This window comes from Xiphophorus couchianus, chromosome 8 (assembly GCF_001444195.1).
Source record: "Xiphophorus couchianus chromosome 8, X_couchianus-1.0, whole genome shotgun sequence".
In the NCBI taxonomy this organism is placed as follows: domain Eukaryota; kingdom Metazoa; phylum Chordata; class Actinopteri; order Cyprinodontiformes; family Poeciliidae; genus Xiphophorus; species Xiphophorus couchianus.
This window is the reverse complement of record NC_040235.1, coordinates 40267-67474: the sequence shown is the minus strand read 5'-3', so window position 1 is coordinate 67474 and position 27208 is coordinate 40267. Positions and strand designations below refer to the sequence as shown.

At 38.1% G+C, this 27208-nt stretch overlaps 1 protein-coding gene across 4 annotated transcripts in view; it reads left to right on the top strand.

Annotated features, from left to right (window-relative positions):
* The window catches only part of chd1 (chromodomain helicase DNA binding protein 1), a 76058-nt gene that overhangs the window by 8590 nt on the left and 40260 nt on the right, over positions 1 to 27208 (top strand). For all 4 annotated transcript variants that reach the window (XM_028026363.1, XM_028026362.1, XM_028026361.1 and 1 more), the window contains exons 3-11: positions 801 to 1002; positions 3703 to 3807; positions 9873 to 10069; positions 17794 to 18062; positions 18304 to 18529; positions 21236 to 21336; positions 21419 to 21597; positions 21846 to 21970; positions 26956 to 27172. In XM_028026363.1, the coding sequence (XP_027882164.1) occupies positions 801 to 1002; positions 3703 to 3807; positions 9873 to 10069; positions 17794 to 18062; positions 18304 to 18529; positions 21236 to 21336; positions 21419 to 21597; positions 21846 to 21970; positions 26956 to 27172 (1621 nt within the window). The remainder of the gene's footprint in view (positions 1 to 800; positions 1003 to 3702; positions 3808 to 9872; positions 10070 to 17793; positions 18063 to 18303; positions 18530 to 21235; positions 21337 to 21418; positions 21598 to 21845; positions 21971 to 26955; positions 27173 to 27208) is intronic.

Genomic DNA, 27208 nt, shown 5'->3' with positions numbered 1-27208 from the left:
TGTCAATTAGTAAGACTGCCTGTTTTAGTTTTATGATGATACTTTGCTTATCTTTCATCTGCATCATAACAACAAAATCATCATCTTCACTACATTGAGAGGCCATCTTTTGCCATTAGTTTGTTTTGCAAAGGACTACTGTTTTGTTTAAGCCAGGGGTGCCCAAAGTGGGTCCCGGAGGGCCTGCGTCCTGCATGTCTTAGTCTCTCCCTGGTTTAACCACCTGGATCAAATGATGGCTCGTTAGAAGGCCTAAGCAGAACACTGACACACTGAAAAGGTTGTTGATACCACCAGGGAGAGAACTAAAACGTGCAGGATGCCGGCCCTTGAGAACCCACTTTGGGCACCCCTGGTTTAAGCCAACACTGTGATTAACAAGCAATAGGATTAGTTAGTTTTCATATGTAAGGTAGAATCTAGATTAAATATTTTAATCATAAGTTTGCATTTACTGGGATGCTAACAAACATTTGTTTGTTGAATTTTGATTTAACTATAAGATTATAAAGCAGGGGTCTCAAACTCTAGTCCTCGAGGGCCGCAGACCTACAGTTTTTAGATGTGCCACAGGTACAAAACACTGGAATGAAATGGCTTAATTACCTCCTCCTTGTGTAGATCAGTTCTCCCAGCCTTGCTAATGACCTAATTATTCCATTCAGGTGTGGTGCAGCAGAGGCACATCTAAAAGTTGCAGGACTGCAGCCCTCGAGGACTGGAGTTTGAGACCCCTGTTATAAAGTTATGATTTATTTATTCAACAACTACTAATATGTTTTTGTCTTCTCACATCCCAGTAATTCTGATGATGAGTCTGGATCAGGCTCAGCCTCTGCTTCGGGTTCCGGCTCCAGTTCCAGCTCCTCCAGCAGTAGCAGCCAGTCGGGGAGCAGTGACTCAGGAAGCGGCTCAGACTCTGGCAGTCAGTCTGAGTCTGACACTGAGAAATCCAATGAGAAAAAAGAATCACCAAATAAGCCAAACATTGATGGAGCCGAGGTAAACAAATTCAAGATGTCAGCAAAGCTTTGCCACTAATATGTGGCCTGCCCTAATATATTTGTGACTAATTGAAATCATTCTGGCAAATGGTTCTTTCGTTTGTATTATGGCTTTTTTAGATAATTATTTTAGTAATCGAATATTATATCGATTATTCTGACAATTAATCAAGTAATTAAATAAAAATGTTCTAAAATAAGATATTGGTAAATCCTACCAAAACAGAAGTATTACTATTGGATATCAACATTGGCTCAAATTTTCATGTTTTGCATCCCTACTTTTCTATAGGTTAGAAAACAATAACGGCTCACTTTTTAAGTTAACCAGGACAAAAATGATGCAAAAAGCTAAAATTATACTCAATTTAATAATAATTAAATAAAGAAACTTCTAAAAAATGTCAATACTCTAGTTCAGCGTTCCCCAACCTTTTGGACCGGTCAGCCCTTCGCAATTTTGCTGGGGACCGGCGGGCGGGGAGGGGGGTTCGAGTCCGATGCTGTTGTTCGGGGTGCGCAGTACTCCGATGTTGTTTTGTTACTCATTCTGCTGCAAGTTGGCTCAATTTTGACACGCAAGACATAACCGGTAAAATCCGGTTTAGGATTTTCAAAATAAAAGATCCGGAAGTAGTTCATCATTTCTTGCGCGGCCCGGTACCAATTGGTCCAGTCCGCAGCCCGGTGGTTGGGGACCACTGCTCTAGTTTTTAGTTTATGTAGTCATCTTCAGTTAATTTAATAAGTGAACTCTTACTTTGCACAGCCATTTATAGCTTTTGTGTCCACATTAATGACTGGATTTGGCTCCTCCATCACACACAGAAACCCATCTGCAAGCTATGTACTGCCATGATGCGCTACGCCACCCATTTGTTGTGACCAGGGTGATATGAAATTTATTTTCTGGTTCGTCTGTAAAGCTACACTTACGTTAAGCAACAACAGCACAATTGCCCGGCAGTGTTCAGTCTATCTGCTCACCTGTATAAATACACCTGCAGCGCTCTTCGTTCTGAACCAGCCACCAACCAGCAGCTCTGGGAGAAGAGAGGCTGCGGTACTCCAGACATCACCCCAGTTAACTTAAGAATGTTTATTGGTCCCCCAAAAGATAATAAAAGCCCGGACATTATCATCAATTAATGAAATCCCCCAAGACAGAACTTGAAACTTCTATGTTCATAGGTGGAAGTGAGAGCGCTGCACAACGCAAATAATCACCTGGCCAGAACACAAAATAATAAAACATAATTGAAGCTTCGAGGCAACTAATTTTCTTTGAGGACTTTTGAAAGGTATTCAAATCTTTTGAGAGATCTTTAGAGCCCTAGTTTGAATTAATTTAGTTTTGGTTCTTCATTTACAACAGTTACATGCTGGACACACAGAACTACTAATTTGACTTTATTTTAACATAACATTGCAAAGAGATTTTGTTTAAACTACGAAGTCATCAGAGTTTTTTCCTATGATCACAGCTTTGTAAAATTATGTTTACATTTACACACACAGGTTGTACATTCAGCTTCAACACCACTTTGCAGCAATTTCTCATATTTTTTGATAAATTCTGAGATGGACAGTAGCTGTTTCTGTACAATCATGTATTCATATATTTGTTCATAAACCTCCAATTTTATGTCACCCTGCTTAATTTGTGTGTTTCTCTAAATCTAACAGATTTCATTCATAATATTATCTTTTCTTGCTTTATGAAAATACTGTTTTTTACAATAATGTAATTATGCCACTAGTTAGACCATATGTACATGTAAAATAAAGAAATCCTATAAAATCCTCAATCTTCTCCAGCGGTCAAGGTTTGTGTGGTAAACATAGTTTGACACATTTTTCTCCTTACTCCTAGGTGCTTTTTGGTTTTTGTTCCTGCATTTTTTCTGACCCACCCCACCTCTTATTTGCTCACTTCTCTCCAACTGACCTTTAGCTGTAATGATGGCAAAGGTCAACGGGCCGTGATTCAGCTACACCCATAACATTATTTTTGTAACTTAATTTACACGGGTCTTTTTAGCTTATTGAAATGTTTTTATCTGTGTAACTGTAAAACACAGTTTTGACTTCTTTTGCATCCAAATTAATTTAATGAGTTGATTTCTAAAAGTTGACTCTGAAACAATGACTCCTGCCTATGTCTTTCATTTCTCTATTATGCAGTTTTTATTTTTAGGCACATTGCTTTTAGGTTTTTTGTGTTTCTGTTTTTGGGTAGACTTTTCTTGAAAATGCCTGATCCAGCTGACTGGAAAGCAGGAATTTTTTTTGCATAACTGAAAAAAAATCAGTTATGCAAAAAACGGACCCATTTTTATCTTAGAGCTCTGTTAGATTGATGTTTCCAGTTAGTCAGGCAGCAGCTTTGACCGTTTAAGATCTGTATCTTAATAAGTGTAACTCTTTTAACTTTACACCTTTTTAGTGTTGTGCAGATATTTATTGTGGAGCAAATGTCAGAAGTTTTTTTCTTGGAAAATAAATTACACAAATTTTAGCTGTATTGCTTCATGTATTTTATTTAACAAAGTTTGAAAGTTCAACTCAAAGAAGATTATTTTCTGTCAAATGTATTTATTGGTGCTGCAGGAGTTGCATTCTTTTATTCTGTTGCTAATGACTTAGTTGTGTCCTAAACGTGGGTTTAGATTACTAATTTCTTTTGCATTAATCACAGTTCTGGAAGTCCAACCCCAGCATTCTGGCAGTTCAAAGATCGGCTATGCTCAGGAAACAGCAGCAACAGCAGAGACAAGCCTCTTCTAACAGTGGGTCAGATGAGGTCTGTATTCAGCTGCTTCTTTGTGTGTTTATGATGTTTAATGGGGGGTATTATGCATAATATCCTTTTTTGAGTTTTACATAATATGTTATTCGTGCATGTTATTCCCTCATGATTGTTTGAGAAATACTTGAATCTGCAGTGGCAACCATTTGAGGGCGCCTAAACTCACAGGGCGCTCCCTGTACCATGCAGTCTTCAAGCCATGCATCGGTGCTTCCCCCACTTTGCTCCTTCAGACTAGCAGCAGCAGGAATTGGCAAACACCTGGTGGAACTGTGCATCTGCTGAGCTTATATGAAGTGCTTGTCATTGCAACACTCTTAAAAACATTGTTGAATGGTAAATGGACTGAACTTGTATAACCCTTTTCCAGTCATTTTGATTACTCATAGTGCTTTCCACTAGAGCCACATTCACCCATTTGCACTCAGACACAAACACATTTATAAACTGATGTGCACATCGGTAGGGGCACATTGACATGAGACCGGAGGAATCTAAAGTTAAACCTACAACCTTCCAATTACAAGACAACTACTCGATCCACTGAGCCAGTCACGCACTGAAGGCTTAGTGAAGAAACACTATTGTGCAGACGTATTGTCAGAAATAGCAGCAGCTTTTTGAAGAAACCCAATTTCAAGATGTTAAAATGCAAAGTCACATTTTTTTCCTTGTCAAAATGTTTTATGGGGGATTAGTCATGAAAAATCAAAGCATCAACAATAAAATGCGTCCTCTTTTTCTAATTTAATTTATATTTTTCCATAAAAATATGGCTAAATAAGACATTACAAAACTCAACAAAAGTTGCATAAATGAACAAGAACATTCCCATATCTCACTCAACTCCCCTTCCCTAGGACTTGTATCTTATCACACAAATTAATCCTTCTTCAATTGGTTCTAAATGTCAGTGTTTCCCCCAGAAAACTTGCCAAGCCCTGTGGTCAGGATGGAGGGCGGTCCACCAGTGGACCACCATGTTTTTCTAATAAAAAATGTTGACAGGAAATGTAAAAATTAGGGATGCTCCAATCAGGTTTTTTTGCTGCCAATTCTGATCACCCGTTCACTGCCGATCACCTGGATTGGCTGTTCATTTTTTGCCTTGGGTATAAATGATACAATTTGATCTGACAAAATAATAAAAAAAAAAGATCTGGTAATAAATTCATCTAATTTAGACATAAACATGCAAAATAGGTATTAAAGTATGTAATGCTTACAATATGCAGATACAACCAAAAAGAGTAAATACACTGCCTGGCGAAAAAAAAAGTCGCCACCTGGATTTAACTAAGCAAATAGGTACAAGCCTCCTATTGGATAAGTACTGCAGAGGCGATTATCTTTCAGCTGGCAACAAGTTATTTAACCCCAGCTGATGCAATGAGTAACTCCTCATTTCTTAAACAACCATGGCAAAAGACACATCCTGTGGTCGTGGAAAAGACTTTAGTCTGTTTAAGAAGGGTCAAATCATTGGCATGCATCAAGCAGAGAAAACATCTAAGGAGATTGCAGAAACTACTAGAATTGAGTTAAGAACTGTCCAACGCATCATTAAAAACTGGAAGGATGGTGGGGAACCATCGTCTTCTAGGAAGAAATGTGGTCGGAAAAAAATCCTGAATGATCGTGATCGGCGATTACTTAAACGTTTGGTCAAATCAAATCGAAGAAAAACAACAGCAGAACTCAGGAGTATGTTTAATTGTGAACGCAAAAGCATTTCCACACGCACAATGCGAAGGGAACTCAAGGGGTTGGGATTGAACAGCTGTGTAGCTGTAAGAAAACCTCTAATCAGTAAGGCTAACCAGAAAAAATGGATTCAGTTTGCTAGGGAGCATAAAGATTGGACTCTGGAGGAATGGAAGAGGGTCATGTGGTCTGATGAGTCCAGATTTACCCTGTTCCAGAGTGATGGGCGCATCAGGGTAAGAAGAGAGGCAGGTGAAGTGATGCACCCATCATGCCTAGTGCCTACTGTACAAGCCTGTGGGGGCAGTGCTATGATCTGGGGTTGCTGCAGTTGGTCAGGTCTAGGTTCAGCAACATTGTGTGTCCAAAGAATGAGGTCAGCTGACTACCTGAATATACTGAATGACCAGGTTATTCCATCAATGGATTTTGTCTTCCCAAATGGAACGGGCATATTCCAAGATGACAATGCCAGGATTCATGGGGCTCACATTGTGAAAGAGTGGTTCAGGGAGCATGATACATCTTTTTCACACATGGATTGGCCACCACAGAGTCCAGACCTTAACCCCATTGAGAATCTTTGGGATGTGCTAGAGAAGGCTTTGCACAGTGGTCAGACTCTCCCATCATCAATACAAGATCTTGGTGAAAGATTAATGCAACACTGGATGGAAATAAATCTTGTGACACTGCAGAAGCTTATTGAAACAATGCCATAGCGAATGTGGGCTGTAATCAAAGCTAAAGGCGGTCCAACAAAATATTAGAGTGTGTGACCATTTTTTGGTGGCGACTTTTTTTTTGGCCAGGCAGTGTATTTGCAAGCACAATACAGCATTTCTTCAGTCAAAAGGACAACTGAAAAACCTGCAATCAGTAAAATGAACAAGATTCTCAGTACCCTAAATTATACATGGGTCAAGTAAATCTGACAACATTGCCTAAATCAGATAATGTCAAATAAAAAAGGAAACATTCATTCAAAGTCAAACGCAGGCTGCATCAAAATAAACAATCCTGAGTTACTAAATCCAAACTTCCTGAGAGCACAGTTAGCTGATGAATGCTGGTTCTGATTGGGTGTTTCTGACTGAGCTGAGTAATTCTGCAGATTGTAGCAACCTGCATCACCCACTGATGTAGGGAGAAACAACGTCAGCTTTCTGCTCCGTAGTACACTAAACATCTACCATCAGTATGCTACTGATCGCTAACAGCTACTGATCTTAGGCAGGATTTTGTTCACCTAACTAACGACAACATAGTTATTGTACCTTGATGCCATATTAACTACAGTATGTACAATAATGTGTGGAGTGAGTATAAAAAAGAGACTTTGTTCATTGAGAGAAAACAGCTTTTATTTTTCTTCTGTTTGCCTCAACTCTCCATGGAGCTCTACCATCTCAGCTGGTAGCTGCTTCCTCCTCAAGGAGATCCAGTTGTTGTTCTGACGGTTCTCCTCATCGTTCATCATGTCAGCCATGTTCCTCTTCTTCTGTTCCCTGGGAAAAGTAATCAGATGTTAGAGCTTATAGCACATAAATGTAGATAAATAACAGAGTTACTAATGTGGAAGTTACAAACACAGAAGGAATTATTTAAAACAGACATGTTGCTTTATATATATACAAACACATTTCTTTTTACCATCCAGGCATATAGAATTATAAATAACTAGAATAGTTGTGTAAATTAAAGACAAAACGTAATTACTTGTAAGTTTTAGACCAATGCAGACATACAGCCATGGATAAAATACCACTATTGTTTCCCTCCCATCCATCCATCCATCTTCCGCTTATCCGGGGTCGGGTCGCGGTGGTAGTAGCTTCAGAAGGGAGGCCCAGACTTCCCTCTCCCCGGCCACTTCTTCCAGCTCTTCTGGGGGAATCCCAAGGCGTTCCCAGGCCAGCCGAGAGACATAGTCCCTCCAGCGTGTCCTGGGTCTTCCCCGGGGCCTCCTCCCGGTGGGACGTGCCCGGAACACCTCACCAGGGAGGCGTCCAGGAGGCAGCCTGACCAGATGCCCGAGCCACCTCAACTGGCTCCTCTCCATGTGAAGGAGCAGCGGCTCTACTCTGAGTCCCTCCCGGATGACTGAGCTTCTCACCCTATCTCTAAGGGAGAGCCCAGCGACCCTACGGACAAAACCCATTTCGGCCGCTTGTATCCGCGATCTCGTTCTTTTGGTCATGACCCAAAGCTCATGACCATAGATGAGGGTGGGAACGTAGATCGACCGGTAAATCGAGAGCTTCGCTTTTTGGCTCAGCTCTCTCTTCACCACGACAGACCGGTACAGCGCCCGCTTCACGGCAGACGCTGCGCCAATCCGCCTGTCGATCTCCCGCTCCCTTCTTCCCCCATTTGTGAACAAGATCCCGAGATACTTGAACTCCTCCACTTGGGGCAGGACACCCCCCCTGACCCGGAGAAGCACTCTACCCTTTTCCGGCTCAAGACCATGGCCTCGGATTTGGAGGCACTGATCCTCATCCCGGCCGCTTCACACTCGGCTGCGAACCGCTCCAGCGACAGCTGCAGATCACGGCCTGATGAAGCCAAAAGGACCACATCATCTGCAAAGAGCAGAGATGAGATCCTAAGGCCACCAAATCGGATCCCCTCAACACCTTGGCTGCGCCTAGGAATTCTGTCCATGAAAGTGATGAACAGAATTGGTGACAAAGGGCAGCCCTGGCGGAGTCCAACTCTCACCGGAAATGAGCCCGACTTACTGCCAGCAATGCGGACCAGACTCTGACACTGGTCGTACAGGGACCTGACAGCCCGTATCAAAGGGCCCGGTACCCCATACTCCCGGAGAACCCCCCACAGGGCTCCCCGAGGGACATGGTCGAACGCCTTCTCCAGGTCCACAAAACACATGTAGACGGTTGGGCGAACTCCCATGCACCCTCCAGGACCCTGCCGAGGGTGTAGAGCTGGTCCAGTGTTCCATGACCAGGATGAAAACCACACTGCTCTTCCTGAATCTGAGGTTCAACTATCCGACGGACCCTCCTCTCCAGGACCCCTGAATAGACCTTGCCAGGGAGGTTTAAGAGTGTGACCCCTCTATAATTGGAGCACACCCTCCGGTCCCCCTTTTTGAACAGGGGGACCACCACCCCAGTCTGCCAATCCAGGGGAACTGCCCCCGATGTCCATGCGATATTGCAGAGTCACGTCAGCCAACACAACCCTACAACATCCAGAGCCTTAAGGAACTCCGGGCGGATCTCATCCACCCCCGGGGCCTTGCCACCGAGGAGCTGTTTAACCACCTCGGCAACCTCGTCCCCAGAGATTGGAGAGCCCAACCCAGAGTCCCCTGCAGTTCACATAGCGCTGCGCAACCAGAGCTAACGCGGTGGGGTTTAGTAGCTCTTTCATTTCATGTGTATTGAGTTTTTAATAAGTGCCACAGAAACGGTTTTGGTTGCTCAAGCTTTGTTGGATGTGTTTTTCCTGTTGTAACCATTCCCAGAGAGAGTTTATTTCTCTCTCTGGGAGAAATAAACTCTCCCAGAGAGTTTATGTCCTGCCAGTTAATTTGGTGCCTATTTTTCTTCAATCAATTAAATTCCTCCCCGATGCCGTGGACAATATGTGAAAAGTGGACATGCCTGAGGAAAAGAGGATGTTTGGTCATCCTTTGTTATGCTAATAGCTTAGCTTAGCAATTGCCAAAAACATATAGGCAGAAGTCAGAGTTTTGTGCATCAAAAATAGTGATCTGGATGAAACACAGTGCACTAAATAGTAAAACATAATTTCACAAAACCTCGAGGTGGATAATTTGCCTTGAGGAATTTTAATAATTGAGGTACTTGAAACATTTTATGAATCATTACAGCCTCAGTCCTAATATTCGAGAAGTGAAATGACTGACGTGATGGCATCAAAAAATAATCCTTTTGCAGTTAGGAGAGCTTTTTTTGGTGGTGTTGCTTAAGCTCTATAGCTGTCCACATGATGGTTTTTGTTCCAAAAAAGCTTATTTGCAGAATGTATTTCTAATTGTATAAACCCTTTGTGTTCTGAGAATTCAAAGGTAAAGCTAAAGGACCTAGTGACCAGTCATTATCAGTTTTATGCCACAGCCCAATATGTTGTAGTATTTCAAAGAATTTATAATGACATGCAGTCAAAGTTTTCCATGGCCTATGGAAGTAGCACAAATTCTGTTTGTTGTGTTACTACATATTAATAGCAGACTGACCAGGAATCTTAGTTGCTCAATAGCCTAATATTGATTTCATCTGATCAAAGCACAGTTTTGGGTAAAATTGCAGGAGGGCTTGGTACCTTTCAAATGTTTACATTTGTGTTGTTTTGTTTTTCAGGACTCTTCAAGTAGTGATGAATCTGACACCTCAAGTGGATCCAGAAAGCGAGGGAATTCAGACTCCTCTGACTCTGGATCAGGCTCAGTCTCTGGGAGTGATACTGGGTCAGATTCATCGACAGAGGATAACAGTAATGAAACTGCATCAGACTATGAGCCCAGTCTCAAATTTAAAAGCAGAAAACTTCCAACCAAGTAAGTGTATTGTTGATGATGAATTGTTGCTGCAAACCAAAAAGAGGTTTACAAGTACAGGCCACTAAAAGAACTGGCACTTTAGGTTAGGTTTTATTAAAACATTCTTACAAGGACAAACATGGCTTTGTTTATGCATCTTCCAAAACATTGCAACCTCCTCTTTAACAGAAAGAAATTGCCAACAGAACCTGGCTCAGAGAGAGTGATCATCTGCGTAGAGATGCACTGACCCACCTTTTTCACTTATGATACGATACATATCTAAGGTTTAGTATCGGCCAATACCGATCCTATACAGAAAAACAGTAGTCAATTGATTAAAACCTTTTTTAAAACAGACATAAATGTACTGAATTACAAATTTATTTGATAATTTATTTATTTGATAACTCCAGTACAGCACACTTGAATACAAGCTGATATACTGTATATATATATATATAACACATTTCTAAAGAACATTTAACAGTGGAACTGGAAAACATTTTAAATATATAAAATACATAAACGATAAATATTTATGGATTATGAAGTCTCTGTAAATTAACTTTTCCTTCAACATATTTTTATCATTGGGCAGAAACAGCCTATACTGCCAGTTAGGACTTTTGTTGGAAAAAGTATCAACTTACTACTGCGTACTGTAGTACACAAATGTTTGCAGTATTTTTCGAAATGCTGGCTTTTCAATTAGATTCATCATCTCTTTTGTGATTAAACAAACTGTCTTAGGTTGCACCATTTTGCACTGGCCTTTTGTATTTTCTTTAAATACCTCAGTGATTGTGGACTGTCAGAACGGAAACAGCCCATTGGTTGAATTCCAACTCCCCTTGCCCCACCCTCAGGAAGGACACCTGAATCGGATGAATACATTGTCGGTGCATTTGTTTGTTGTGTTGCCGTGTTGTATTGACCCGCTATGTCTTATACGCTATTTGATAGGAGACCACGAGTGCACGAAATGGATGCAGGTCAACACAGTAACAGGAGATAGCGCTGCTCTCTCTCTATTCATTTTTATAGAGCTTGCGTGGTGAGGTGACAGTTGCTTATCCTCATCCAGCTGTGTGAAGAGCGTAATTCATGTGAAATTTCGAGCTCGTACACGCAGATGTGCACATGAAGATTAGCATGTGCACCTTCACATCCACAAGAAAGATTAAAATTGTTAAACCTTTTTTACTGTTGTCGCTATCGTATTATATGTTGGGTTCAGCCCGAGTGGCGAAAAACTGAAGCTTTTAGCTCCTTCTGTGTTTAGCTGTTACCAAGGAAACAACAGGGGAGGAGGAACTGAAGGCACCGGAGTGAGCCCCAGATAAAAAGTTAAAAAAACAAAACCCCCTGAAATATGTAAAATTGCTTTAGTAAAAAAGTGTCACAAAAAAAATGGTTATGAGATAAATCTTGAAATAAATAAACCTTGAAATAAATAAGTCAAACTTTGACAGAGCAAGCTTTATTTTTCAAATATTTATTTTATTTTAGGAGTTAATTAATTTAGGTTATTTATTAGTCATTAATAGATTTTATTAATTTTTGAATGAAACTAATAGGTTCAGTGCATTTAAAAAAAAAGTTAACCATCATTTTATGCCATACTTTCACAATCTAGTAAATTAATTAAAAATAAATCCATATTCCATCAAAAACGTTAACAAAAATATTCTGAGATTCATGCCTCTTTATGTCCATGCGTTAGATTTTTTTAGTAAAACAAAATGTTAACTGCCATTTTATACCACGCAAATAAATTGGTTAAAAAATCCATAGTTCATCAGAAACTTGGCAAATATTTTTAGATGTTCATGTATACATGTGGATGTTTTCTTTCAATGACCCTAGTTTAAATAGCCTTTTGTAGTAAGAATAATGAACCGATTACAACACTACATACTTTATCAAGGCATTTGGAGAAGTGGCAGGCACATTTATCGTCATAAATTTTAGAGGAAAATGAGACTAACATATCGTAGGATACTTATAGGCTACAGACCATATGTGCTATGTAATACACAGATCAATCTAGGCATGTCTACAGTGTTCTATAACGTTATGCATGTAAAAGGAAAACAAAAACACCTCTTTCAGATATCCTTTGCATGCTAGGATAGGAGTGCTAAACCTTATTGTCTGTACCAGCAATCAGCTTACCTTCACATCTACATCCTACAAATTGTATATTTCAAAAAATATCCAGATAATTACAGATAGAAAATAAGATAAGTGTCAGAGTTAACATCTTGATAATATCTGTAATGTCTGAATAATTAAATTAAAGAAGGTTGATATGACTGAGGAAAATATGTAGCTGTTTTGACTGAAGAACTGGGATGATTTCATTTCTGTAGAAGACAATCCCTTTTTTAAAAATGTGAAGTGAGTATTTGGATCTATAAAAGAGTTATTATAAAACTAATTCATTAATTAAAATGTTCAAGTAAAACTTTCTATTTTAAATCATATTAGATGACAAAATAAGTGTTTTTTAAATGTAAAATAAAACACTTTAATAAAGAAGTACATTTATTATAATTTATACTGTTATATACAAAATTTCACATGGGAAGGATAGAAGAACTTCAGGCAGAAGGAAAATAATGCAGTCCTATAAAAAGTTTTAAACAATCAAAAAGAAATTGGGTTATGTGACGTCCCAATGTCACATAACCCAATGTGACGGCAGGTTATATACATATATATACAGGCTTCTTCAGGACATGAGTATTCCGATCCCAGACATCAGAACTCTGCAAATTCCTAGTCAGTCATTCTCAGAATCATTGAGCTTCCATAGGATATTCTCAGTTGGGCAGTTTCTTATGACAGTTAGCATTAAGATGACAGCAGTCTTCTGGCAGAGTCCCTGGACGTCAAGGAGGCATGACATAAAAGAAAAATGAGCTGCTCAACAGTCTTGCAGTAAGTACTAACTTTGTGAAAGTTATGGTTTTAAGTCATTTTGTTCAAACATCTTGATTCAGCTCTTATTTATTAGGCCAATGACAATGTGCACATTTATGCTGCCCTCTCTGACGAAGGACATCTAACTTGAACTAACTTATCCATGTCAATCTTGCAGTAAAAAGGCTAAATATTTTCTAGTTGAGATGGTTCAGTATCTGGAATTACCACAAAATGAGAAAATTATCAACTTTCAAAATTTAAGCTGTAATGGATATAGGGCTGCTGTAAACAAATATTTTAGTAATCGAATAATCTATCGATTATTCTTATGATTAATCGATTAATCGGATTAAAAAAAATTATTAAATAAAATATAGGTAAATCTAGCATAACACGAGTGTTATTATTGGATATCAACATCAGTCCAATTTTTCATATTTGAACATCCCTAACAGTTACTTACTCTCTAGTTTAGAAAATTAACCTCTATAGCTAACAATAATAGCTCACTTTCTAAGATAACAGGAAGAAAAGTTATACAAGAAATTATATTCAAGTTAATAATAAAGAGGGAGGCTCACAAATACACTATACTCCAGCTTTTAGTTTATGTATTCATCTTCAGTCAATTTAATATATGAATGCTCACCTTGCCCAGACATTTATAGCTTTTGTGTTTATGTTAGCGACGGGATTTGACACCTTCATTCATCACACACAGAAACATCTACCAGCCATGTACCACCATGATGCGCCCGTCACCCATTTGTTGAGACCAGGATGATATGAAATTTGTTGTGCAGTTCATCCGTAAAGCTACACTTGCAATATAAGCATCAATTACTCAGCCACCCGCTGTGTTGAGTCTATCCGCTCACCTGTATAAATATATGTATAAAAAATGTAGCGCTCTTCACACCGTTCGCTCTGAACCAGCAACTTCCGGAGAAGAAAAGCTGCTGCACACCAGGAATCGCACCAGTCATTTTAGGGATTCTTATTGGTCAGTAAAATCCCCCCTCATCAGATGTTAGTGATGAGGGGATCAGTAAAATCCAATAACAACTACTACTCAGCGGTAGTTGTTATTGTGTCTTGTCTCTATGCTGTAACTGCGAAGTAATTTCCCTGCTGGGATGAATAAAGTACTTCTATTCTATTCTATCATCAAATTTCCATGATTAGGATGGGAGGGGAGGACATGGAGCGAAATTATTACCGCAGTTGATAAACCCTGCAACTTTTCAGCTGTTCTTCGTTAACGTGACATAAATAGGTTCTAACGATTTTCATTCAGTCAGTATTGACACTAGCCACATGCATTGCAGGTAGATTGTAGTAAAGCATTGATTAATGCCTGGTTTTAATTTTTTGTGCCCATTGTCAGACACCACACGGCACAATCGAACCTTATCAAACCGTTATACCTAGGATTTCTGTCGGCTAATGTGTGGTCAAATATATATATATCTATCTGTATAGATATATAGGTATCTCTTTCTCTATATATACAGTACAGACCAAAGGTTTGGACACACCTTTTAATTCAATGAGTTTCCTTTATTTTCATGACTATTGACATTGTAGATTCACACTGAAGGCATCAAAACTATGAATAACACATGTGGAAATATGCACTAAACAAAAAAGTGTAAAACAACTGAAAATAGCCCTTATATTCTAGTTTCTTCAAAGTAGCAACCTTTTGCTGTGATTACTGCTTTGCACACACTCTGCATTTTCTTGATGAGCTTCAAGAGGTAGTCACCTGAAATGGTTTTCACTTCATAGGTCAACCTGCCCTGTCAGGTTAATAAGTGGGATTTCTTGCCTTATAAATAGTCATGAAAATAAAGAAAAGCCATTTTAATTAGAAGGTGTGTCCAAACTTTTGGTCTGTACTGTATATCTATTTAGATATATAGATCTCTCTCTCTCTCGCTATATATATATATATATATATATATACACAAACATACAGTGAACCCTTGCTATAACGCGGTTCACCTTTCACGGCCTCACTGCTTTGTGGATTTGTTTTGTGCAGTTATTTTTCACAGTGCATTGTGTTCTGCATCTTGATTGGCTAAACAGTCTCCACGTTTCTTCTCTACCTGTGTGCCAATAACATTATGGTATTTAAATATACATAATACAGCTTGGCAAATTTTGGCAAATGTTTTTGCCCAAAATTAAAAAGAGCGACAACAACTACCGATAACTATGTTCTCTCTGAAAAAACACACCTGCACCACAGACTTCAGAAGAAAAAAGATACTACAGAGCACAGTTAGAGGCACTGTGAAATATGCAAGTCATAATTTGTCCTACTTTACTTCGTATTGATGATTAAAATTATTATTTTACTGTAGTTATTTGTAAGAAAGCGTTCTATTTGTTAAGAAAATGATGCCTGAAAACAGGTTTTGTTCTTTGGTTTCAATGTAGAGTATTACCGTAATTATGCTGTATAATAATTGCAAAAAATAAAGGTAACTACTTCATGGAGTTTGCCTATCACTGGCTCTTTTCGGAACGCAACCCCCGCGAAAACATGGGTTCACTGTATATACAGTATATATATATATATGCATAAAATATGTATTTTAAGATGATCACTAGAAGTGCAACAAAAATGCCTCAACGGCGCCCACTGGTAGCTTTAAAAATACCCTGGGCACTGACCTTACTTTGTCATAGAAGCATGAAATTCGGTATACTTATACAACTCCCCAAGACCTACAGAAAACTCTCCTACACCCATGCGCTACACTATGCGAAGTCAACCATTTTGGGTTGAAGTTGTGGCACTGTGTGGACTCAGATGGGATTTTGTGACTTGAAGAATTTGCAAAGAAGCCTCGCCAAACATGAGCGGTCGACCGCTCTTATTCAGCGGTAAAAACGTTTATAAACGCAGTAAAAACGTTTGGGATATCGACGATAGATTTGTCTTTAGATGAACAGTGGGGATTCATGTCAGTATCCGAGAAGTAAAGAAGATCCGAGAGATTTTAAAAGATCTCATCAATGCGACTTGCTTCCTCGCCAAACAGCAGCTAGCGTTTTGTGGAAATGATGAGAGCATGGGCTCTGCTAATGAGTTCTGGCAACTATGTTGAACTCTTTGCTGAGAAAGATGACAGGCTAGCAAGACATTTGAAGACATCCACTGTATTCTCTGGCTTGTCGAACAGAATACAGAATGATTTAATTGACACAGTCGTTGATGTCATTGAATACCGTCTTGCATGCATCAACAGTTTATTTAGTGCATGACACTCTAGTTTGACAGTTTCTACTACCGATTTGAGCAGAAATGAGGTTTGACAGTCGGCCAGAAAGGAACGAAGACGTGTGTTGTGTAACATTTTTGACGACATCAGCAATCAAGTGAAGACTAGGTTTGACCATTTCAAAGAACTTGCTTGCCTTGGTTTGGTGGATTGTGCAAAATTCAGTGAAATGTCGCAACATTTTGATGACACAAAACTACAGAGCCTGTCAAAGTATGCTAAGTTCTTTGACTTTGTCAGACTTAAGTCTGATCACATTGGACTGTATAACAAAAAAAAACAGTGAGGGATGAATGTAAATCTCCTGACAGCTTCTCAATCTTTTGGCCGTGAAGAATGTTATTGCAACTGTTTCTGAGGTGACAAAGTTGCTCCAGCAGTTCTCACTGTGTCAGTGGAGCAGTCATTCTCAGCACTGAAAAGACTCAAAACATACAGCTGGAACATGATCGATCAAGGAAGACCTTCTTCCCTGCCAGTAATCTTCATTGAGATGGAGAGACTTTTAAAACAAAATAAAGGGGACTTTTACCAGAAAGTGATGGATATTTTTGTGCAGAAGGAGCAGAGTGTGGACTCTATTTATAATGAATGTTTTTTAATGAATGTGTGTTTTGTGGGCTACAGCTTGTATGTGTAAAGAATGGAGAAAAGAAACATAACCCACAAACTGCTGTGTCAGATTAGCTAATAACAGCGGTAGCTAATCACTTAATCGCGAAATAAACATTAAGCCTGCGATAGACTGAATGTTCTGTTTTTTGTGTGGGAACATTTTGGTGTTGAATCCTAAAACAAAGTGGCATTGTTGTCAGTTGCTATGGCAATGTGGCTGACACAGAGGGGGAGAAAGAAGTGGTTTTGAGTTGTACTTCAACCGGTTTTTCTGATTTATTTTCATTTGCTGTGGAGCACAGCACTAAATCAATAACACCTACATTTCTAAGTTTCATTGAGTTAATGGAATTGTTCAGTTCTTTGTGCTTTCACCTGCACCAAGTTGTGGAGCTAGTCTGATGGGAGCTAGCAATAGGTTGCAAAGTAGTGACTGAATGTTTTGTACAGTGGCATTCCGATAATAAATGTGCAATATATTGTCATTAGGCATGGTACTACTAGGGCTTTAATGGTACACAAAAATCTCAGTTTGGTATGGACTTCTGTTTTAAAGAGAATCTATCCATCCAGCCATAATTTCTTCTAATAAATGTAAGAATAATAATCTAGAACTTAAATATGTGGGATAGCTATGTTATAAAACAATAAAATCAGTTGAAAATGTTCAGTGTTGTTTAGGAATTTGCAGGTTGTGCTTATGTTTGAGAATAAAAAAATGTTTAAATTACTTTGGAGTGGTTTTGTTATAGGTAGTCTAGTTGTAATTGAAAGCTCCAATATGGAGCTGTAATTGCATAATTCAGTTTATGAGGTAGTTGAAATAAAACTGATCATCATACTTGATGACATCAACTTTGAAGAAACCTTTACCACTTTTCTACTGCTCTCTGATTTTAGGATGAATTCTCGAAATGGAAAAAGTATCACTCAGAGAAAGAAATCCCAAAAGTGTTCATCTTCTGAGGATGAAAATAACTACGCAAAGATAGCATGTGGAGGGCCAAGAAGACAGGCCACCGTCAACATAAGTTATAAGGAAGATGAAGACATAAATACAGATTCTGATGATTTGGTGGAGGTTTTGGGTGAAGATGTTCCAATGCCTGAGGAGGAAGAGTTTGAAACAATTGAAAGAGTAATGGACTGCAGGTTAGGACGAAAAAGAGGTAAGAACACGTCTTGACCTAATCAATAAAGTATATTCTGCCTCTGTTAAGTTTAACAAATGAATGTAAATATTGAAGGTAAGTTGGGAAAATGGAGGAGTTTGGTCCAGACTGCAGGTTTGCTTTGAGGAGTCCTGTGCAGTTTTATACTTTTCATATTTGAAATTAAATAAAAATCCAAGAGAGGATGATTAACCTTAGATATTTTCCCTAATGTGATGTTTAAATTTTTGATTTTCAGCAACAGGAAGTTCAACCACCGTATATGCTGTAGAAGCAGATGGGGACCCCAATTTTGACTTTGATTCAAATAAAGAGACTGGCGAGGTTCAATATTTCATTAAGTGGAAAAACTGGGCTCACATCCATAACACCTGGGAGACTGAGGAAACACTAAAGTTGCAGAATGTCAGGGGTATGAAGAAACTGGAAAACTTCAAAAAAAAGGAACAAGAGAAAAAAAAATGGTAAGTGGTCTTTATCTGGGCTCTTTATTTGGGCGTGCTTTACAGCACTGCATCTGACACTTTGCACTTGATAATGTATGGCTTGGATGCATCTGGTCCACCATGGAAACCCATTCCATAAAGCTCTATGTACTGTTCTTAATAATAATATTAATCCATTTTATTTGACAGTGCCTTTCAAAACACCCAAGGACACTTTACATTACAAACACAAATAAAACAGTAAAGAAATGTCTACAAGACACAAAACTACAAAATAACTACACAGTTAAAGTGAGATGATTTTTGAGTTGTATTTGAAGGTCAGAAGAGAGTCAGTATTACAGATGTCAGGAGGAAGAGCGTTCTAGAGTTGGGGAGCAGAGCAAGAGAAGGCTCTTTTCTCCTTGGTGCTGAGACGGACAAGAGGCACACTGAGGTGGATGGAAGAGGAAGAACAAAGGGAACATGAATGGGTGGTGATGTGCAGAAGATCAGACAGATAAGGAGGGGCAAGGTTGTGAAATGCATTGAATGTAAAGAACAGGATTTTAAATTGAATTCTGAAAGAAACAGGAAGCCAATGAAGTTGTAAAATTGGAGTGATGTGGTGAAATGAGGCCATTTTGGTAATGATGTGAGCAGCAGAGTTTTGAACCAGTTGAAGTTTATGGATTAATTTGTGAGGCACCCCATAAATCAAATTAGTAAAACTAATTGGTAGGTGTAAAATGGTGAGCTGCACTTTTGACAATCTACCAGTTGTAGCGCTGTGGGACACAGGTGCGCAGGCTACAGTGATAAATGGCAATTGGAGGGAGGAGCACTTACCGCACACCACTGTTAGGGGTATAGATGAGCTCTTAGGATCAGAACCATTAAATGGGCTTGCTGCTAATCAAACAGAAGTACCATTTATATGGTGGATTTCCATAGAGTTTAAACTTACTAGGGTTGAAAGGTCTAGCTCTAGCCTATTAGTGCCTGTGCTTGTCTCTTGTGACCCAAATGTGGCTCAGGACCCTATTATCAGACAAATAGAGGCAGTCATCATAGAGCAATTGAAGCAACAGGGCAATAAAAGCAATGATATTGCTAACATAGTGAGCAGTGCTTTTGACATTGATGTTGGATCTGCAAAGACTGTTATCCAGTTAATACAGACATTTCAGAGCCCGCAAAAGGAGATTCAAATAAAAACAGGACGGAGTAAAGTTACCCTAGGCTCTGATGAAACTCTAACTATTCGTTGTCAAACTCACATCCAGGCTGACGAGGACACCATAATGTTGTTTTGTCCTACTCTGAACACCAGCAGTCCAGAAGGGCTTCATATGCAAAAGTTACTATTTAAAGTGAAAAGGGGCAACTCAGCCATGGTCCCAGTGTCTGTCACCAACACCACAGGTCATAATGTAACTTTAAAACCATGTCTCATTCTGGGCCACATTAAGGTGGTAAAATATTTGCAAGCACAATACAGCAGTTATTCAGTCAAAAGGACAACTGAAAAACCTGCAATCAGTAAAATTAACAAGATTGTCAGTACTCTAAATTACACGAGTCAAGTAAATCTCACAGCACTGCCTAAATCAAATAATGTCAAATAAAAAAGGAAACATCATTCAAAGTCAAACGCAAGCTGCATCAAGATAAACAATCCTTCCTGATAGCATGGCTAGCTGATTAATGCTGGTTCTGATTGGTTGTTTCTGACTGAGCTGAGTAATTCTGCAGAACACAGGGAGGAGGCAGAGATCGATCGATTATTTTTTCAGAGATTATCTGTCTTGTGTTAGGACAGCGAAAGTTTTAATACATATCTAAAATCTTTTCTTTTTTAAAGTTATGTGCCGCAGCTTTAAGCAGAGGTTCTGTGTGAGAGTTCACTGCAGGTGGAGCAGAATTGTTGCTACGTCTGTGAAATCTCACTACCAGTAGCACGTAGCGGCGGTTCAACAACGAGAACAGAACCACCATCTTACACACTTGCTCGTTGATTTAAATTATTTTTCAGGTTATATGTTTAGCTTTCTGCAGTGAAAACAATGCTCAGGGAGGAGTGTAAAGCTTTTGCCAAAGATGAAAATGATGTTGGTTATATTCATAGTCTTGGCATACACATTACTCTCAAAGACCAGACACCAGTTCAAAATACCTACATTAGTGTACCTAAACCACTTCATCAGGAAGTAAAAACCTACCTGCAGGACTTCATAAACAGAGGCTGGGTTACAAAATCAAAGTCACTCTATTCTTTGCCGATAGTCTGTGTGAAGAAAAAGTCAGACGAGCTCAGACGTGTAGATTATCGAGAACTTAATAGCAAATCAGTACCTGACAGACATCCTATTCCCAGAATACAAGTTAGTAAAGTTAAAGTTTACTGTAGTAATTACTTCAAGTGAACTTACTGCACTACTCCTCTGTTAAGGTGTCCATGCTTTATATTAAATTAGTCTCTACACCTACATATGGTAAACTTATTGTCAGTAAATCGGTTTTCATAGAGCTAAGAATAAATCATATTTTTTATGTCATTTGCTTGTCATTTGTTCTTCCTGTTTTTAATAGCGTTTTTCCTGTGGTGTCCTTGAATGTCTAGAAAGATGCTATAATAACTTAATTGTTCACAGGTTTAAGAATACATTTTTTTACTTCAGACTTTTAAAATGTTTATTGTGATATAAGTGCTCAGACTCATTTTAATTGTATCTGTTTCTTTAGGTTAAAGGCAGCATCACCAGAAGATAGAGAATATTTTAATTGTCAGGAGGAACTGATGGATGACCTGCATTCTCAGTATCGGCTTGTTGAACGTATCATAGGTATTGTTCTATGATTACTCTGAATGTGTTTGCTAACCCTGAGTTTGTGTGATCCAATAAACTATTGAAATGTGTTATGCAGGACATTCAAATCAGAAGTCAGCTGCTGGTTACCCTGACTACCTCTGCAAGTGGCAAGGTTTACCATATTCAGAGTGTAGCTGGGAAGATGGTGCTCTGATTGCCAAAAAGTTCCAGAAATGCATTGATGACTACATGGGCAGAAATCAGTCAAAGACCATTCCCTCTAGAGATTTGAAGGTAAATTTAGTCCTTATTTTTTCCAACAGTGTTAGCAAAAGTTTCAGAATAAAATGTATGTTCTGTAAAACAATTTTTTTCTGTCACACATTATCAATTAAAACAGATTTACTGTGCATATCATTTAAACCTGGTTTGTTGCATTAAGTCAATTCTATTGAAATGTATTTAGTATTGGTTGTTAGAAGATGTTTTTGGATATCAGTATTCCACTTAAAGAAATTCAAATGAGGATTTTGTTTTATTAGTTGATGAAACAGAGACCCAGGTTTGTACCAATGAAGAAGCAGCCGGCTTACATTGGAGGTGATGGACTGGAGCTCAGGGACTACCAGCTGGATGGTTTAAACTGGATGGCCCACTCCTGGAGCAAGTATGACTCTACAGTCTTTGTCATTTAATGATTTATTCTGTATCTTAAATTGGAAATCTTCTCATTCTATGGAATTCCTTCATCTATTAGTGATGAGGATTGCTATGGCTGGCACACATTGCTCAACTCTAGCTTGAAGTGAAAAACATTTTGCCAGCTAGAATCTGAATATCTAACTGTAATAGACAGCAGGAGAAAGTAAGGCTTTGTTTTAAATAATTTAGATTTGAAGTTAAGCCATACTGGTAGGAACATGGCAGTGACAACATCTACCTTCACAAAGCTTTTCCAGCATCATCATCTTCTCATAGCCGCTCTTCTCCTTTATTCTCTTTGAACACACTGTAACAGTCATGGTAACAAATCAGTGAATTTGAAATGACCCTGATACAAAAGCTCAAAAGCTTTTCCTAAGCAAAAACCTTAGACCAAAACTATACAACATGGAACGTGCTGCAGTGCACAAAAGATTAATGTTCAATCAATAGTAAAATATAAAAAGTTGAGCACAAAATTATTCATATCCATAGCAGACTTAGTGTTAAGGAAATGCATTAATTTTCCAACATATTTCTTCTGAATGGAAGCAATACTGCCATTTTCTTAAGAAAGAATTCCAGCTTGTATCTGATAGACAATTTGTGGAGGGAGCTAGAGAATATGACTATGAAACACAATGAACTCCAACCTCACTGACTTGGAGCTCATCACCACAGATGAATCATCAAAACATGTCAGCATTTATAAGATGAATTTGTTTACTGAAATTCAGTTAAAGTATCTTTCACTGATTATTTTAAGAGTATAATTTTTTTCAAAGTATCATACACAATTTGTAAATAAAGACTTAATTTTCAAATTGATTCTCCTTTTACACAGCTTTATCTATAGAGCGATATCTGAAACGAACTTGGCAAAATACAATACACCCTTTGAATACACAGCCATACATCAAAGCAAGTCCTTTTTAGTTTAACATGAAACAGATTAAATACATCTGTTAATTCCTGTAAAGACAGGAATTTAGAGAACAGCAAATTACAGCAAAAAGCCAGTTACTATGCTTCAATTAAACACTAGGCAGTATTACACTGCATCAGTCACATGACCAAACAAATAGCACATGACCAACTGCCTCCTGAAACACACAAACAAAAAAATGGAAACAAATATTGGTTATTGATATCATCATGGTTATATTTTTTTAAAAAGAAAAAAGACTGACATTGTCTGATGTTCAGGGGTAGCACTAGCCCTTTCGGGCACCTGGGCAAAAAACATTCAGAATTCCCTTCCCCAACCCCAAGGTTTTTCATCACCACATCAATACCTATTTTTTTTTGTTAGAGTATATATTTGTGGTACTATCTGTCTATAATGATACAAAGGACATATTGAGAGACAGACTCAGCATTTAGGTCAACTTTACACTGAGTCAGATGGTCCAAAAACTGCTACAGGTACTGCAGAATTTATTAGTGAAGCCCAAGGTAACGTTTCACAATTTCTCCATGTGAAGTATCCTCAATAAAGGCGTTCCTCCAACAGCAAGTCTCACTCTAACCAGTTACTGTGGGGTTCAGTTCTACCCCAGTAGTGAGCGTCTCCATTACAGTCTTTTCTTCACTAACATGGGCTTGCCTATGGGAGTGTGGACAGTCTGTAAGGGTACAGCAGCAGTTGAAAACGCTTTGCTGATGTTCTAGTAACACTCAGAAATGAAGAACCTCAAGGTTGGGATTCTTATGGACTCAAATAAATTCAGATATTTAATTTTGTCTTACAGAAATTCATTGCTGACTCAAACTTAAGACAAAACACAATACAAAAATTCAGATCAGCTGATTATTTTGCTACACATATGAATATATATTTGTATTCTGGCACCTTATTTTTTTTAAATATGTTACTTTTTGGATTTAATTAATGTTGTCAAAAGATGTAAAGTATTTAATCAGACATGAACTGTATTTTAAAAAAATCATGTGAAAAATAAAATGCATATCGCCAAACTAAAGTTCTGATGTTTCTGACGTTGCAAAACTGTATCTCCAACAGTTTTGTACTGCATCAGCTGCACTGTTTCTCTCTTCTTTATGCTGCAGAGAGACAAGCTGCTTGCAAGACTGCTAAATCACAGACATTCCACTCCAAAACTTCACGCTGCTTGTGATTAAATTCACAATTACTCATCCAGAAAGAGCAGCTCTCTCGTAGAAGTAATAATAATAATACATTTTATTTCAAAGGCACCTTTCTGGCACTCAAGGACACCGTACAAAGAGCGAAAAGTAACAGAAACAATAAAATGCAGCAATTAAAAATAGATAGAATAAATACACAACAATGTATCTATATGGAATCTATATATAAATCTATGTAAAAAAAATCTATATAAAAAAATCAAGCAAACCAATTGTGTCATATTGAAAAGGCAGATCTAAAAAGGTGTGTTTTAAGTTCGGTTTTAAATTTAGGGAATGACTTTACGTTTCTAAGGTGAGGTGGTAATGAGTTCCAGAGTTGGGGAGCAGAGCGACTGAAAGCTCTGCTCCCCATGGTAGTAAGACGGGCAGTATATCTAACAGTCCAGTTATAGGAGAAATGCTGTTTGAATTGAAGCTTGCAGTGATGTAAATCACAAGCCAATTCGGGATTTCCCCCGGAAAAACTTGCTAAGCCTGGTGGTCGGGACGCCGAGGCGGACCACGAGTGGGCCATCATGTTTTTTGCATTAAAAAACGTTATGTTGACAGAAAATGTAATAATATCTCTGGTTACTTATGTTACTGGAAGACATTGCTGACAGTGTTTAAGCACACAACTCCAGTCTTAAAGACAAAAAAATGCAATTAAAATAAAAATATGTTTTGCACATCTGTTAAATCCCAAGCAAGTAATCAGGCAGTGGATATTCAAACACTATGTAATGCTGGTTGCATTTAGAGTTGACCCAAGACATAATTGAACTAAGCAGCTGCTTTTGGTCCCCCAGACATTCAGGATTCCCATAAATACTAACATTTTAACACAGACTTATCTAGAACTATAACATTTATTGAGAATATCAATGCTGTTAAATTTGATTTAATGGTTTTAGCATTGATAAATCAAAAGAAATTGTTTAACATTTAAATTTAAGATTTTAAAGAGCTGGCAAGTTTACTTTGTAAAAGTGCAAACAATCTTCATAGTTTGTTTTCTTACAATAGCGACAATCCATTACTATCTTGGAGTTTGAGCACAGTTAGGGTTAGCTCTGCTCAATAGTCAGTTGCTTGGTGACAAAGACGTGCAAATTCCTTCACAAATATATTTGTGAATGTATTTTTGTTATCTCAGCAAATTACAATTATCACTCATTGCTTTTCAACGACCCTTGAGGGCAAAAGTAACCCTCCTCCTTTGGTTTAGTTTTTTTGTATGGGTCTTCAATAGTCAATTTTTTTTTGAAACACTGAATTTGGAGTTTTCAGTAGTTGTCAGTTATAATCATCATTTGAAATATATCAATGTGTGTAATGTATTAATATAGTATACAAGTTTCACTTTTTGAACGGAGTTACTGACATAAATCAATCAATCAATCACGATATTCTAATTTTGTGACCAGCATCTGTACTTTAGGAAAAAACGAAACAATCTTCGCTCAATGTTTGCAACGCAATGAAAACAGCCCTGGGGGTTTGGGAGGATGCAGTTACTCGAGCATGAAAGCTAAAAATCATAATACTAACAGATATTACTCCAATGGAGATGTCCGGGACATATATTGTGGTGTTACTTGTTGAGCATTTTTAAAAGTAATATTTCCTTTTATATTAATCAGTGCTTCCCCCAAGGATATGGATTTGAGGAGGGGGTGAGTGGTAGGCAGATGTTTAAGGATGCTCAGATTGATTGGCCCTGTTTTCTTTAATTTTGGATGAAGGATGATTGGTCGATATTTGCATGTGAAACTGATCTTATCCACTGATCTTTTCTACTACCACAAGGGTCTAATAGAAGGCTGAGTTTAGAAATAGTCAGCCTACTGTTCCCAACTTTGCAGCCTTTTTGCTATGTACAGAAGCAAATCGAAATGGGTCAAAATCAGTCAGGCTTTTTGAATATCGGTGAGCAGCCAGAAAACTGCAATCAGTGCATCCCTACTTTCCTTTAATTACAGCAATCAGTCTGTAAAACAATTGACTGGAGCAATCTATGTGATCATTATACCAAAAATATGGTAAACTGTATTAAAGAAGTACTTAAACAGGTTTTGAATAGCTCTGCATTTTTGATTGAACATTACTAAGGACAAAACTTGAAAATATTCTCTATTAATCTTTCATAAATTGTATTTATATATGTCTTAAATAAATAAACGAATACTCCTGACTCAGTGCATGTGAGCGCTGGTGACAGAGTAAAAGAGTGTGCTTTTGTCCAGCTGTTGTCAACTTTGGCGTTGGTTCTTTTGAAAATTTACGAGCAACCATTTAGGGATTGTTCACAACATGATCTGATGGTACTCCGATAGGCCAATAAAATCAATAACATTAACTGTATATATTTCTATATGAATACAATTTTTATTCTGGTGACTGTTTATAAAGCAATGTTAAAAAAATCCCTTTGTTTTGAAGTTACATATTTGTTTGGCCAAACCCAATATAAAAAAGCAGAATATGCCAAATATAATCTGTGCTGTTGTTATTGAGGTATTTAAAAACACACACAGTGAAAAATATATCACTGTATATTTTACCCCTATTGGAGTGAAATTAACCCAACTGTTTCTCAGATGTTTGAGGAATGATCAGTTCCTAATGACTTAACTTATTGGTTTTGCTTATTAGAATGTATAAATGAGCTAATTGAAATAACTTATATTTTCTCTAAGAAATTCTCATACTTTTGACTGTTAAATAAACATTTATATATATACATGTATATATATATATATATATATATATATATATTTTTTTTTTCTTAAATCATAGAGGCAACAGTTGTATTCTTGCTGATGAGATGGGCTTAGGAAAGACCATCCAAACAATCTCTTTCCTCAACTGCCTGTTTCATGAGCACCAGCTGTATGGACCATTTCTACTAGTGGTGCCTCTTTCTACACTTACATCTTGGCAAAGGGAAATACTGTTATGGGCCCCACGGATGAATGTTGTCGTCTACCTTGGAGACATCAACAGTAGGAATATGGTAGGTTGTTTGTAGAGTAGGTATAACATTTTAGCC